The sequence below is a fragment of the Podarcis cretensis genome (genome assembly GCF_951804945.1).
Source record: "Podarcis cretensis genome assembly, chromosome: 15".
Classification (NCBI taxonomy): Eukaryota; Metazoa; Chordata; class Lepidosauria; order Squamata; family Lacertidae; genus Podarcis; species Podarcis cretensis.
Window position 1 is genome coordinate 4129798 of NC_137185.1, and position 16036 is coordinate 4145833.

Genomic DNA, 16036 nt, shown 5'->3' on the forward strand with positions numbered 1-16036 from the left:
CAGAAGAGACCAACCATAGCTCTGTACTACCTACACTGACGGGCAGCAGCTCTCCGGGATTTCAGGCCTAACTGGAGACGCGGCTGTGGATTGAGCCTGGAGCCTTCTGCATGCAAAGCAGGTGCTCTGCCACTAAGATGCAGCCCTTCCTGTTTGCCCCAGGAGGGAAACTGCCACTGGCAGCAAAGACACAAAAGGCCAGGCTTTGGCCCTTGCAGCAAAAGCAGAACTTACAAGGCAGACACGGGACGCTCTGCTCCTCTTCTGGCTTCTCTTCTTCCTGCTCCTCTTCTGGCAACTCTTCTTCCACCTTGACCGAGACAGCGGAGGCGGACGGCAAGCAGATATTAATGTCAGCACGGGGTTCGGCCTTTGACGGTCCAGAACTGTCACCATGGCGGGTCCTACGAGACTCAAGCAAATCCTGCAGTGGCAAGGAGAATGGTGTCAGGACACAGGGGACCCCTCTCTCCCTGGAACCAAATCAGGTTGCCATTGTTGGCATCCGTCTGTCTCAAGAGACAGTGGAGGACCCTTCCGGGGGTAGAGTCAAACCTTTGCGTTAGGAGCATTAAAGTGCACTCCCCTAGACACAAGCCTGGGGAGTGTGAATGGAGGTCCTAGCCTGCCCAGATGACAAGCCCCCCCCCCCCTCAGCCTCGCTGATGTGGTCCAAAGGAAAGCAGAGCAATACATTTGGCACCACCTGGGCTGCAGGAGTTGCCGGAAAGAGGCGTACAAGGCATTATCCAACTGTCTTAGCGACTCAACTCCTGATTTGCGTGGGTTTTACCCCTTAGACTTTTCTTCTCCCGAAATATCCTGCAAGGCAGCAGACGTGTAGGGTCAAAGTTTTCCTTCTCCTAGATGAGCTACCACTTTTCAAGTGATCCATTGGTGGGGGGAGTTTAAGCACAGGCTCTCTGGAGTTGAGAAGTAGCCTTGCAAAAATAATGTTTACAAAACACACTGGCGGTCAGTTTTTAGCTAGCTAGCCAGCCACACCTGGGTGCCCAGAGGTGGTTCAAATTTGCCAGAGGTGACCAGCAGTAAAGTTGTTTGCAAGCCCAGATTTGGGAGGCTCAATTGCTCTGGTTCACCTTCAGGTCATTCTTCAGGATGTATCGGATATCTTGCAGGTTCATGGTGCGCTGCTTCTGCCTGGACTCCAGCCCGGTCTTCACGATGTCGTAATAGGGCTTAGGCAGCCTGGCATCCGCTTCCAGCCACTGCCCAGAAACTATGAGATCCTTAACATCCGGGCCCTCGAACCCATCCCAGGGGATGGTATCTGGAAGACACACAGACCACATGCATGCTCTGATGTGGTGAAGCTCTAAAGGGGAGAAGCCTGCCTTATGGCAGAGGGCATGTCAAGAAATACACAATTAAAATTAAAATAGAATCAGAATTGTAGAGTTGGAAGGGATCCTGTGCATCATCTAGCAGTAGTAGAATTTTGGCAGCAGCCTTGAAGGGGAGGCTGGGGCCAAACAGCTTGATGAAGACGGGAGGAGAGACTATTCCAAACAAGGTGCAGCAGCCAAGAAATGGGAATGGGGCAGGTCGAGAGCTTCAAAAAGCGAACACACAAACTACAGTTGTAAAAGGGCAGCCAAAATGATAGCGGGTGGAGCATTTGGGACTTCTCTGTTTAGCGTAAGAGGCGACACAACAGAAGTTTATAAAATTCTGCAAGGAATGGAGGATGCGAATAGAGAGGAGGTTTTCTCCCTCTCATAACGCCAGAACTTGTGTTAATCTAATGAACGTTGGAAGATTCAAGACAAATAAAAGGAAGTCCGTCTAGCGGATTGTTAGAACTATGGAACTCACTTCCACAAGAGGCAGTTACAGCCCCCAGCTTGGATGGCTTTAAAAGACTGGGCAAATTCAGGGGAGGATAAAGCTATCAATGGCTGGTAGCCACAATGGCTCTGCTCTGCCTCCACGGTCAGAGGCAGTGATGCTTCTCAATACCAGATGCTGGGAACCACAGAAGGGAGAGCGCTCTTGTGCTTGGGTCTTGCCTGCGAATTTCACACAGGTATCTGTCTGGCCGCTGTGAGAACAGGATGCTGGACTAGATGGACCATTGGCATGATCCAGCAGGTTCTCCTTATGTCCTTACCTTTGTGAGGCTTAGCATCCCTCCCTCCGTTTCTGTACCTGTCAGAGCCTCCTGCATCACCGCGCAGAAGCTGTAGATGTCAGACTTGGTGGTCGCGGTCCTCTGGAGGATTACTTCCGGAGCGCACCACTTGTATAACTGGGAAGGGATGGGCAGCCGTGTCAGGTCGCTGTGCTCTCCCCCATCCTTGCTGCCAAAGACAGGAAACCAAGAGGCCCTCAGAACATGTGGCAAGGGGGAGAACATACATCCCAGAGATGCTCAGCATTATTTTAAAGCTGGATAACACGTGAAGGGATGAGGGTGGCGCTGTGGGTTAAACCACAGAGCCTAGGACTTGCCAATCAGAAGGTCGGCGGTTCGAATCCCCGCGATGGGGTGAGCTCCCATTGCTCGGTCCCTGCTCCTGCCCACCTAGCAGTTCGAAAGCACGTCAAAGTGCAAGTAGATAAATAGGTACCACTCCAGCGGGAAGGGAAACAGTGTTTCCGTGCGCTGCTCTGGCTCGCCAGAAGCGGCTTAGTCCTGCTGGCCACATGACCCGGAAGCTGTACGCCGGCTCCCTCGGCCAATAAAGCGAGATGAGCGCCGCAACCCGAGTCGCCCACGACTGGACCTAATGGTCAGGGGTCCCTTTACCTTTACCACGTGAAAATGGGTGGTGGTGGGGAGACAGTAGCTGCAAGAATGCTCTCAAAGACCCACTTGTTTACGTGGGACATTATTGCAGTCAATCAGCACTTATGCTTTGCCAAATGGGCACATGAAAGGGCTGAGGCTCACAGAGCTTTCCTGTAAAATTTGCTAGAGAGAACTCAGTGAAATCATTTCCTTTGTCTGCCTTGGCAGGAAGCTTGTAACACTACATACATCCTTCGTGCCTGGGTGGCCTCCTTTTTTCATCATGCTTCCAAGCCGACCATGCATGCACGTCCGACCTCTGCAGCTCAGACACCATTTCCAAACTTACATTTTGTACTTTTGCTAGTTGCTCAAGTAATATGGGGAGAACGGGGGAAAGTACGGCGCCTTTACCTCTCGATCATGTACTCCAGGTTGGTAAGCTTGGCTTCCCCCGCCAAAACAACCACCACAGCATAGGAGCTGACCGTGCGGTGGATGAAGCCGTGCGAGTGCAGGAACCTCAGGCCATCATTCACCTGGAGCAAGAGGTGAACGAGGGTCTCCATGTGCACAATGGGGAACTCCGAACGCTGCCGAGGGGAAGAGGAAAGAAACCAGCTCTTAGCCTGAGTATTTGCTCTTCCCAGGAACCCCCAGGAAGACAGGATTTAAAACAGGGCAGGTACCCTCCCACACCATACAATTAACGCAGTCAACATATGATGTGGGTGTTAGTTTACTGCCTGGTAATCATTCTGCATTAGAACTGTTTGAGATCAGAGGAGATGATCACGGCCCGGTTCACACATAATGCCAAGCCATGGTTTATTCAACGATGGTTCATTAAACCATGGTTTCTCCAACTGTCCAAACCCTGCCCAGCAGCTTAACCTGAAGTCATGATTTGCTGTCTTTGGCTTGTATTAACTGTGGCTCAGCACTATGTGCAAAGCCGGCACCCCTTTTACTCCGTCCACATGACGCAGGACAAAATGGATCAATCCCCTCTTAGCCATAAAGCTTGCCAGGTGGCTCTCTTAGCTACGAAGCTCAATGACTTAGTCACAGTCTCTCAGTGTAACCTACCTCACGGGGTTGTTATGAGGATAAAGTTTGGAAGGGGCCAGAAGAACCTGATTTGTCACTCTGAGCTCCTTGGGAGGAAACCACTGAGGGCAGGTAGAACAAATATATTAATTCTGCCAAGAAACAAAAACGGTCACTTTACCCTCTCATGAAGGATGCTATAGAGGGAGCCAAAAGTAACCCTCTCAAACACTAATCGCGTTTTCTCCAAGTCGCTGGATAAACAGACGGCCATCAGCTGCAACAAATGAGGATGGCGGAGCTGGCTGCAGAAGGAGATATGAAAACCCAACAGTGTGAAGGGAAATTGGATTACGAAGGAAGTGCATTTCCAGGCTTACTGATCTTATCCCATCAGAACAGCTCACTCTGCCTTTCCTAAGCAACTTAAAGCACCAGAACCAACAAAAAAGCAACAACAGAACATGCCAGGAGCAAAGGCCAAAAGAAGGTGGAAGCTAACATGGATCAGGCCATCAACATGGCACCAGAAAACACAACTGATCTTTCAAGGGATGTTCTGCTGGGTATTGCTACGTGCAACCCATCGCCGAGCGGTGAGAGGCTCCGGGGGTGCCTGCGCTTATTCATATTTCCGTTTCCTTGGAATGACGGTTAACAAAAGACTGTGGTGTCTTTAAGATGTGTGGTTTTATTTACATATACATATATAATCAGAGGATAAGATGGAAGATCTCACAGCACTAACACCTTGAAAGATCTCGCCTCCCCAGGGAAGGTTTTCCAGGGAAGCCCCAAGCCACCACTTTGGCTCCAGCACAGAGCAATGGATGCCTCTGTCTCTCCAGCTTCCAGCATCAGCCAAAGCTCACTCACAAAACTCTGGCTATTGTTCTTCTATACAGGAATCAGCAAACATTTTCAGCAAGGGGCCGGTCCACTGTCCCTCAGACCTTGTGGGGGGCTGGACTATATTTGGGGTGGGGGATGAACGAATTCCCATGCCCCACAAATAACCCAGAGATGCATTTTACATAAAAGGACACATTCTACTCATGTAAAAACACGCTGATTCCCGGACCGTCTGTGGGCCAGATTTAGAAGGCAATTAGGCCAGATCTGGCCCCCTGGGCCTTAGTTTGCCTACCCATGTTTTATAAGGTGAAGTCTGCTTCCACTAGGTGGTAGGGGGTTACACACACACACACACACACACACACACGTTTGTCTCTATGGCAACAAGGCAGCCCCTTTTTAATGTAAATGGCAGGACTGAACTGGCAGGCCAAGGCCACTCCGTTAGCGAAGGAACTGATCTGGCTAGTTTCCCCTAATAGATTCTACCCTCCCTGACACAGAATCACAGCTTTGAAAGGGACTCATGGGTTTCATCCAGACTGACCTCCCCCCACAGACACTGTATATAACCCCCCCCCATAACACTGTAATCACCCAAGAGACTGAGGAAGAAGAGAGAAACAAGTAGATTACTTTCCCCAAGGCAAATGGCCACAATACAGATCCCCTCTTTGTTGTTCAAGGACAGACCAAAACAAGGTTACCAGAATAGCTCTAGGGCTTTTCCTTCTTCCTGCTCAGCACCCAAATTGCATGGAGACCTTTTACGTATTTGCAAGAAGCGCAAGTTGACATCACTGCTGAGATGCTGTTCCCCCTCTGATCTGAACATCAGTAGAGGAAGGAGCCACAATCGTGATTCAGGTTTTCCCCGCCAAAGCTGCAAGAGGCGGCCGTACCTACTGTACTCCTGTTCCGCGAGAAGCAGGTCGGAGAGGCGCAGCTTGCTGCAGTGCTGGTGGGGTTTCATGTTCAGCTCCTTCACTGTGACTCTGCTTCCACCCCACATCAAACTGCAAGACCGGGGAAGGGAGGGGAGAGAGGCCATGGGTGACTTTCTGGACTTTTTCTTTGGCAGTATTGCAGTCTTCAATACTCTGCTTGAACGCATACTCCGTCACAGGAGGTGGACAGAAGGGTAGTTCCCAAAGGAAGATCGCCAGTGGTGGTGTAGCAGGCACTGTCCAAGTGGGAGGCCAGGGTTCAAATCCAGGCAGGTCAAATGCTGACATGTGTTTTAATCTGGTTTTTAGTTTACTTTTTATTTTATTTTTAATGCCTTATTTAAGTGATGATGGTATTGTTGTTTTATTCTTGTTGTAAACCACTTTTGAGACTGGGAGAACCAAAAGCAAGCACCCTTCAAGTTTTTGGTACTCAAAAAAGAAAATTCCACAGCTCATAACTCTTTAAATCTAAGTGTGTGTCTTTTTTCAGTAGGCTCCGACTGGTGAATCCTACGGGTCCTACTCCAAAATAAAAGTAATAATAATAATAATTTATTATTTGTACCCCACCCATCTGGCTGGGTTTCCCCAGCCACTCTGGGCGACTTCCAACAAGAATTAAAAATACATTAAAAAATTTCCTGAACAGGGCTGCCTTCGGATGTCTTCTAAATGTTAAGTAGTTGTTTATCTCTTTGATAACACAAGTCTAAATGGGCAAAAGAAAGACCACTGATATGAAACTGCACTGTTAAATATTATTAAGAACAGGTTTAGGTGATTTTGACCACAGTTTCTCGTCTGGATGTGTATTGCTTTGGGACTTCATCTTGGGTCAGAAGCGATGTATACATTGAACAAGCCTACACCTAACCTACTTGGTTAAGAAGCCCAACTCCCCCTTGCAAAAGCATCAACCCACTTGGTCATAGTCATGTACGGCCCAGCTGGAAAGGAGAAGGTTGGTTCATCATCAGCCTGGACCACTTCCTTATCTGCAATGATGGGGAGCGATGCCAGGTAGCCCAGCTGACGGCTGCCTGTGAGGTAAACCTGGCAAGAGAAATAATAATTGTAACAATTGCTCTTTGTTTTCACATAGTGTTAAGTTAACGCTTTATTAGAAGACGCTGCTCAATAGTGCCAGGCCTAGTGAGCACAGCAACTCTTCCTCACTGGTCTGGCCCCAATGAGGCAGGTGCAAGGACTGAAGGTCCCCACCTTCCCACAGCTCCCTAAGTCTACTCCTCTGCCCGGTCCTTCCCAAGTAATCTGAGATGAAGAAGGCTTGTCTGTCTTTGATCTGCCCTCTTCATAACTCTTCTGGTCCTGGGAGACCAGGGGGCAGGGGAGCTGGTCACAGCAGGAGGGGGAGACCCCCCTGGCTTCTTCAGAAGCCTGCCTCCACCCTGCCTCTTGCCCCCCCCCCCCCATTCTCTGCTTCTACCTTTAATTCTGGACTTCTCTATGCCAGACTCTCGTGGCTCACTAACCCTGTTACCTCTTCAGCTTCCAACATCTCCTCCTCCCACTCTACTTCCTCTTCTCCCTTCTGACCGCTCGTCAGAAAGCCTTTGTCCCAGCCCAGCCCAGCCCTGACACTCAGCCAGGCAAACGCACCTGAAGAAGGCGCAGAGCAGGACAGACAAGAGGGCAGGAGAATATCAAGGGCCAAAGAGAGAGACCCGGAGGGCTGCATTTGGCCCCTGGGCTCAAGGTTTTCCACCGGCCAGATTTTGCTCTTTCACCACCAGAAGCCACACTTGCATAACAGGGATATACTTTTTGAATTCCCAACAAAAAATCCACCAGCTGTTCCCAATTCATTCTTCTAGAATGAATTGGCTCAAGGGGAACAGGGAGATCCTGTTGCGTCCTGGACCCTTCCACCATATTTACCTTTCCAAAGCCAAAGCTGTAAATGTTTTGGGGGGCACTGCTCCCACGTCTCAGAATCTTGTCAGCCGTCCTGAAGGACAAAAAAACAAGGGAAGGGGGAAAGGGGTGTCTCTTGAAGTAGCTGAGGCTGAGAGGCAGCAACTGACCCAAAGTCACCCAGTGAGCTTCATGGCTGAGCTGGAATATGAACCCTGGTCTTCCAGGTCCTTGTCCAACACTCTAACCACTGTACCACACTAGCTCTCATATAACCATAGGATCAAAGAATTGTATAGTTGGAAGGGACCAAAAGGGTCATCCAGTCCAACCCCCTGCAATGCAGAAATCTTTTGCCCAACGAGGGGTTCAAACCCATAACCCTGAGATTCAGAGTCTCTAGACACTTCCTACAAAGCATCTGAAAGGAATTTCACAACACAATAAAAAGACTGCATGTACTGGGCACAATTTCAAAGCCAGCATACAAATGGAGATTTGTTGCTGATACCCAATGACAGATTTTGGATTTTATTTGCTTCTGATCTGGGCTTCCTTTTTGCTTTTTTGTGTGCAGTTCTGCTTTTTCATCACATGAGGGAGAAAGAATGATGTCGCAGCCATTCTCTGCGGAGGAACCAAGGGCACTTCCCAAGTGTTTACAAGCCTCTATTAAAAATAAACGTTTGGTGTGCGGGAAAAGGAAGAGAAGAGGGAGAAATGATTTCTCTCCCCACCATCACTGTCACAGCTGGAGGCACTCACCCTTGCTTGATGCCCACAAACTTGGAGGGGCTAGAGACCAAAGCTCTGGGAGAGTCCACCTTCCGCAGCAAGTCTATGGAGTAGTTCTGCACAATTGCCTGCATGTGGGATGTACATCGCTGGATGAACTCGAGCATCTGCAAAACAGAAGAAGAGAAGAAGCCGCCGCCGCCACGGATGGTTGGTGGCGGCAAAGACTCTTGAGTTTGAGCGCAAACCTTGAAAGCAACTAGGGATGGAAGGGAGAAAGTGCCTTATAGAATTGAAGAGCTGGAAGGGACCCTGAGGAGCATCTAGTCCAGCAGTTCTCAACCTGTGGGTCCCCAGATGTTGTTGGACTACAACTCCCATCATCCCTGAGCTCTGGCCTTGCTAGCTAGGGGTGATGGGAGTTGTAATTCAACAACATCTGGGGACCGACAGGTTGAGAACGGCTGATCTAGTCCAAGCCTCTGCAATCCAGATGTCCATTATGGTGATTGAACCTGCAACCTTGGCGTTATCAACACTTGCTCTAAGCAAATGAGCTATCCAGTGGTGCCAAGCATCAGTCTGGGCAGACTTGCAGTAGCTCTCCATGATTTTGGACGTGATCTCTCCCAGTCCTACCTGGAGATGCCAAGGATTGAACATGAGACCTTCTGACTGAAAAGCAGGTGCTTTATTCCACTGAGCCATGACCCTTGTCGTAGAAACAAATAAACAGTTCTGGATAAAAGCATTTGGGCTGGGGGTGTTGCAAGGTCATGGATGGGGCGCCTGTAGCCATGTAAACATTGCTGGGACTCCCAATTCCTACCATCCCCTGAAACCTACAAGGCCAACAGTTGGGGATGCTGAGAACTGGAGCCCAGCAATAACTGATGGGGGGCCCCACAGGCACCCACATACCTGAGCAAAAAAAGCAACACTGCCTGCTGCCTGCAGGAAATGGAAGGCTGACTCTGCATGGAAGAGGCATTTGTGGAGCTTTGTGCACACAGGTGCAAGCTTCTGGGGTAAGTAAGAGGCGAAAGGCCCTAGCCGCCCACACACCTGAGCGCTGCTCTCCTTCCCAGCTGTCACAGCCCAGCTCTGCGGGTTCCTCCCATTCCTGTCATGGACTCGCAGGTCTCCACCCGCATCCAGCAGTTTGCTAAGAATTGACTGGTTGCCTGAGAAAGCTGCCGCATGGACCGGAGTGCTCCCATCGTGACAGCGGCTGAGAAAACAAGGAACACAAGAGCACTTGGAAGTCCTGATCGGAGGGCCCCCAAAGACCTTAATAAGCAATTCCTTGGACTAGGTGGATTCTGGGCTTAAAAAAAAATATGCAGAAATGCTTACATCAAAGCTGATGAACATCTTATGTCCTTTTAAATGTGTTTCGGGGTAGGGGTAGGGGTATTGTTTCGCTTCATTTTTGTTCCTGTTTTTATCTCGCATTTTTATGCTGTGAACTGCCTTGTGATCTTCGGATGAAGGGTGGTATACAAATTTAATAAATAATAAAATAATAGCTACACTTGTGCCAAGGGTAATCCAAATTCTGCGCAAATAAAAATAGGATTCTGCAAGCTGAGTGAGTTACGCAAACAAAGTAAAATAGTATTGCAGGTTTCCTGGGACCTCACGGCTACTGTCAATGAGCTGGCACTCTCCAGATAGTTTTGACAACAACTCCCATCAACTCTGACCACGGGCCATGCTGGCGGGGGCTGATGCGAGCTGTAGCCCAAAACTTCCAGAAGCGTGCCTGGTTGGGGAAGGCCATTCATTGTAAGGCATTCGCCACACACTTTACAGCTTAGTTTTGCAACCCTGGGGTGTCAATGCCTGTTTTAAAAGGGAATGAGGGGGAAAACCTATCATTATCAGAAAACACGCTGTTTTGCTTTTTCTCCATTTCTGCAGATCTACATGTAGAGGAGAACCCACACACCTCTGGATTTTTTAAAAACCCAGAAAGTTGTCTCCCTATTACAACAAAAATGTAGCTTTTGTACTTACTGATTTGGATCCGAACCATAATCCAAAAGAACGCTGACAACTTTCCCAATACCAAGCAAGGCAGCAGTGAATAGGGGAGTCTGCCCCAATGAGTTAATCGAGTCAGCACTGATTCCTACAAAAATAAGAATGGGGGACGGGGAGAGAGAATTACTGCCATCCTCGTTCCACTTCCCCAGGGCAAATTTTCCCTAAGTGTGTGAGGTCCCACAAAAGCTGCCCTTCCCCATCTCCAACCCTCTGCAATGAATCAGCCAGAGGCACGCCATTAAGGGCAGATCGCAAATTAAGCTAGTCATGGGAAAAACAAAAAGCACCCTACTTAATTTCTCTGATTTTACATATGAAGACATAATAACAATCATATGTTCCTTGGCAAGTATTAAAATTAGGTAAATAAAACCTTAGATGAACAACACATGACATATTACACCTTGTCATGATTTATTTAACACCAGGCACCTTTCCTACATATCTTTAGACACCAGACAATAACATTCCTCTTCTCCCAGGCCTTTGGGTAATTAAACAAGTTATGGTCTTTTAAACTGTGGGGGCAGTATTGTTTTCTTTGTTGATCTAGTATGTTAGTATGTTTGTTTGTTTGTTAATATTGTTTGTATTTTTACATCATAAACCTCCCTGTGATCTTCAGATGAAGGACAATATAGAAAATTAATAAATAATAATGCTAACGCTAAGTCTAACAGGCTCATCTCTGCAAGGATTAATATTTGTTCAGAGCAGCCATCCTTCGCTCCACGAAATTTCATGAGTTTATTTCTATGCACAGAATCAGGACATTTTCATTTCATACCCAGTTACAATAATCTGCTGGGTATATATATGCATGCCCACAACCATTTTGAAAGTGTTTTTAACCAATAATTTCATTCATTTATTACTTTTTGTAAACAGATTTGAAGTTGTTATTTTAAAATAAAATTATGCAATAAATTATGCAGAAAAACTAATATGAATGGCTTTATTAGAATTTTAACCAGATTGCCACATGCACTAACTCAAACTTCTTCAGAAAGGGCAAAATAGGCATTTAACCAACAATTGAGAAATTGCAAAGTTAACCAATATTAGAAGGATGTATCCTTGATACAAAATAATGCCAAATAAACATATAAAGCAAAAGGAAACAACACTCTATTAAGAATAAAAAAAACCTTTAAAATATGAAACCTCTTTAAAAAGGACCAAATATTTACGAGCTAATATTTAACCATTTGAAAAAAGGAGGAAACCACTCAGTCTGTGTTCCCTCCCTCCAACCTCCTTAATAAAAAGGAGGCGGAACGGTCATCAATAGCAGGCAGCAGCTGCAAAATGCAGCACTGCCTGCTCGCTTCGCGCTCAGAAGAGAACACTTTGACTCCTCCTCGTGGTTTCCGCGGCCAATCACTTTCGAGTACACTTCTCTAGTTACAAACTATAGAAATGATCCCTGAAAGTATAGTCTTAACTAAACACTTCTCGGCTCCCGAGCCTGGTTGCCAAGATCCACTCTTCAAGACACGGCGACGGATTTATAACCCATCGAAAACATGCGCGACTTTTGATTCTTACGACAGGAAACTAGCAATTCAAGCCCCCTCGGGATAATTTAAAAGAAATGCTTTTATAAATTGGTATTTGGCCAGGTATCGGCGGTGGACCAGAATCCCTCTCGCTTTCTATCTGCATACGGGACCCAAGCGGCCAATCACAGTCGGGCTTGAGTCTCCACTAAACATGGCAGCCTGCAGTTCGCTTACTGGCTCTTCAAACCCAGGCGGCTACCTAGAGGCGGACCCTCATGACGTCACTCTCCCTGGCTCAGACAGCTTAACTGTGTCACCGCCGGACAGTCCGCGAGGGTGGAAGGAGTCCTAGTCTTCGCCGCCCCAGGCAAGCCCTGCTCTTGGAGTAAAACACGCAAATGATCGTGTTGCAAAGAGACTCCGCAGGGAAGCAACTGGTCCCTGACTCAACTTTCTTGTCAGCCACTAAATGGAGCGATCCTATAAACTACAAACTTACTTTTGAAAAAAAGACCTGCAGTCCTTGTCAGGGTACATACAGCATTCTAGTCTTCAAATAAGTGTTCACAATGGTGTAAATCGTTACAACAGCCCCTACAGGTAGGACAGCAATTTTACCCCCTCCACTCTGCCCAACTGGAGCGGCTGAGCGCAGCCACAGTTCCGTGGGAATCACCTCTAAATCCAAGTGCATATGTTCAGGGCAATGTCTGACATTTTCCTGCCCCCAAGACTCTTAGACTAGCCCTGCTGGGTCAAATCAAAGGCCTATGTAGTCCAGCAGTTTTCCACCAGAAGCCAACCAGATTCAATACAGAAATAAAATGTCTTCTGGACCACCTTACAGGGCTGTTGTATGGAGTTCCACTGCTCTGGAGTAAATTTTTTTTAAGTGCACTATCAAAGCTAGGACTGAGGTACTATGCACATTTAATCTGGGAATAAATTCAAGTAAACCAAAGGGGATTTATTTCTAAATTATCACCGCGTCAAATGAAATAGCCTAAGCACACATGATCTCATTGCACTGCTACTATCCAGCTGTATGCTTGACCTGTTACTAACATCCAGTGACTTTTAATGTGACTTCAGAAAGGAAGTAATTCTACATTACTGTACTTATTTCTAAAAAAAGAAAAAAAAGAAATGCAGGTTGTGTCCCCTACAAAACCACCTATTTAAGTAGGAACACCCGTTCCCTGTCTTGAAAGCCTTTTCCACCTTGCCTGGGAAGGTGAGACCCTGACTGCAGAAACTACGAAAGCTGAGGTTGCTGAACAGACTCTTGGGCTGGCGTGTTTTGTTGTTGGAAGGAGATCTGGTGCTGTTGGTTTTTTATGTATTTCTGTGTAAGGTTTTTTGTGATATATGTGAAAATTGTTCAGTTTGGATGTGTATTTAAAAAAAAATGTTTTATCATTTATAACTACTTTTGTTATGTTGCAGTTAAGTTCCTTTTTTATGTAAGACACCTTGAGTATGATTGAAGCGTGGAAAGGCAGCATACAAATTATGTATATTTGTACGTATGTAAAATCTATTTTTGGGACGTGGGTGGCGCTGTGGGTAAAACCTCAGCGCCTAGGGCTTGCCGATCGCATGGTCGGCGGTTAGAATCCCCGCGGCGGGGTGAGCTCCCATCTTTCGGTCCCAGCTCCTGCCCACCTAGCAATTCGAAAGCACTCTCAAGTGCAAGTAGATAAATAGGTACCGCTTTATAGCGGGAAGGTAAACGGCGTTTCCGTGTGCTGTGCTGGTGCTGGCTCGCCACAGCAGCTTCGTCACGCTGGCCACGTGACCCGGAAGTGTCTCCGGACAGCGCTGGCCCCCGGCCTCTTAAGTGAGATGGGCACACAACCCTAGAGTCGGACACAACTGCCCGTACGGGCAGGGGTACCTTTACCTTTACCTTTAAAATCTATTTTTAAAACATTTTTGAAGCAAATAAGCAGTCTCTGCTTTGCCCTTTTAGCCTCTGAACAAGTAAAGAGAATGGGTCATTGAAAGCAGGGAACAGCAGCTGTATAAACACAACACCACCCACTTGCTTCACACTCAGAAAGGAACAGTTTGATTCCTTGTGCTTAACAAGACCCGGCTACATTTGATTACGGTTCCTACATGTGAACACAGTTATCTGCAAGAATAGCATGGGAGTGGGGGAGAACACTGCTTCCCACACACCCAGCCCAGCTGGGGCACATTGATTTTGTAATATAGGGTGGCAGTTTCACTAAACAGATCTTTCTTCAACAAACTGTATTGGAAGGCCTCAAATTAAGGGTATTCCTGGGTACTTAGAAGACTCGGGACTGCCTTAGCTGAACTGATGGGTTCTGGATACTTTAGACCAGAGGTGTTCAACCTTTTTGAGTCCACAGTTCCCTGGACCAACTACCTTCTTTCTGTGGCAACCCTGTGGAGCTCAGGAGCCCAGTTATGTCACCCCTTGCTTGCAGAGCTGGCAGCCTCTCATCCTTTTTTGAACACCCCCATTTTGTGGAGTGCTCCCTCAGCCTCCTGTCCTCTGCCCTCTCCTTGGGAGTCCTCCGGGAAGCTGCTGCCGCCACCGCCCCTGATCTCTGAGCTGCCCCCCCCCCCGCCATCACTCCAAAAACAGGTGAATCCCAGGGGCACACTTTGCCTGTGGAGCTTATAGTCAGGGCTGCTGCAATAAGCAGCTGTGCAAGCCTTTAGGACGCAGGTGGCGCTGTGGGCTAAAGCCTCAGCGCCTACGGCTTGCTGATCGAAAGGTCGGCGGTTCGAATCCCTGCGGCGGGGTGCGCTCCCGCTGCTCGGTCCCAGCGCCTGCCAACCTAGCAGTTCGAAAGCACCTCCGGGTGCAAGTAGATAAATAGGGACCGCTTACCAGCGGGAAGGTAAACGGCGTTTCCGTGTGAGGCTCTGGCTCTGGCCAGAGCAGCGATGTCACGCTGGCCACGTGACCCGGAAGTGTCTCCGGACAGCGCTGGCCCCTGGCCTCTTAAGTGAGATGGGCGCACAACCCCAGAGTCTGTCAAGACTGGCCCGTACGGGCAGGGGTACCTTTACCTTTACCTTTAAGCCTTTAGGAGGCAGAGATGCCAAAGGACATCGGAGGAGGGAGGAGAAAGAGGGACAGAGGCCAGTGTTGCCTGCAGCACCCCTGACCATCATTCAATGTACCCCAGAATGCCACGGCACACTAGTTGAAAACCACTGTTTAGCCAGGCCACACTCTGAACTGACCTCAAACCCCGAGCTTCCAAACACTATTTGCAGTGACAAAAAAATATCATGCTAAATTACTTCAAAACCACACAACCTACACTATACATTCAGAGCTACCACGCCAGTTTTCTGTTAACATTTTGGATTCGAAAATACTCTCTTGTTTAAAATGCAGAATGTATATTTCATTTTTATATTCATAAGACTAAAGATGGGTAGAATGCAGGGCAGATAAAGCATCCAATATGTGAAAAATGAAAAAAGTACAAATTAAAATCTTGAAGGCAAAAAATGATTTGTATTAGACTGTATAAACACAAATCAAAAAATAAGGTTTGGGGAAAAATCTGCCTATTTTCCAACCATTTTTTTAAAAAAGGAACGAACCACTCAGTCTGTGTTCTCTCCCTCCGACCTCCTTAACAAAAAGGAGGCGGAACGGTCATCAATAGCAGGCAGCAGCTGCAAAATGCAGCACTGCCTGCTCGCTTCGCGCTCAGAAGAGAACACTTTGACTCCTCCTCGTGGTTTCCGCGGCCAATCACTTTCGAGTACACTTCTCTAGTTACAAACTATAGAAATGATCCCTGAAAGTATAGTCTTAACTCGGCACTCCGCGCTTCCAAGGCCAGGCGGCGGCTCTCCGCTTCCCAAGTCACGGTAGCGCAACAGCCTCCGCTCGGTTCCTTTCCCCTCCCCGCCCGCGTCCCCGACCCTCTCGCCCAAATGCTGCACCCGGAGGCGGCAAGGCTGCTATTCCCGCCCACGTCCGCCGCTGTGGCTCCATTCCGGGCGAAATTACCGAGTTTCAATTATATTCCCAGCAAAACCCCTTGGAAGCAGGACGCGGGGCCACGCCTCCTATTTTGCATAGTCCCCGCCCCTCAGAATAGGCCACGTGTTTTCGTCTCTCCTTAAGCCTCCATCCAAGGAAGATTTATTATTCTACTTCTTAATTTACGTTATTTATTATTGTTGCTTTTATATACAGTAATGTAGGGATGCCATAGAGGAAGAGAAAGCAAGTCCACATCTTTCCCTGAATCTCAAGGGGGAAA

General features: G+C 47.9%; 1 protein-coding gene across 3 annotated transcripts in view; it reads right to left on the reverse strand.

Annotated features, from left to right (window-relative positions):
- The window catches only part of TEX14 (testis expressed 14, intercellular bridge forming factor), a 49246-nt gene that overhangs the window by 27667 nt on the left and 5543 nt on the right, over positions 1–16036 (reverse strand). For all 3 annotated transcript variants that reach the window (XM_079955385.1, XM_079955387.1, XM_079955386.1), the window contains exons 3-13: positions 10237–10351; positions 9283–9448; positions 8248–8384; positions 7507–7576; positions 6530–6660; positions 5560–5673; positions 3984–4107; positions 3167–3345; positions 2170–2321; positions 1101–1291; positions 235–424 (exon numbers count right to left, since the gene is read on the reverse strand). In XM_079955385.1, the coding sequence (XP_079811511.1) occupies positions 235–424; positions 1101–1291; positions 2170–2321; positions 3167–3345; positions 3984–4107; positions 5560–5673; positions 6530–6660; positions 7507–7576; positions 8248–8384; positions 9283–9448; positions 10237–10351 (1569 nt within the window). The remainder of the gene's footprint in view (positions 1–234; positions 425–1100; positions 1292–2169; positions 2322–3166; positions 3346–3983; positions 4108–5559; positions 5674–6529; positions 6661–7506; positions 7577–8247; positions 8385–9282; positions 9449–10236; positions 10352–16036) is intronic.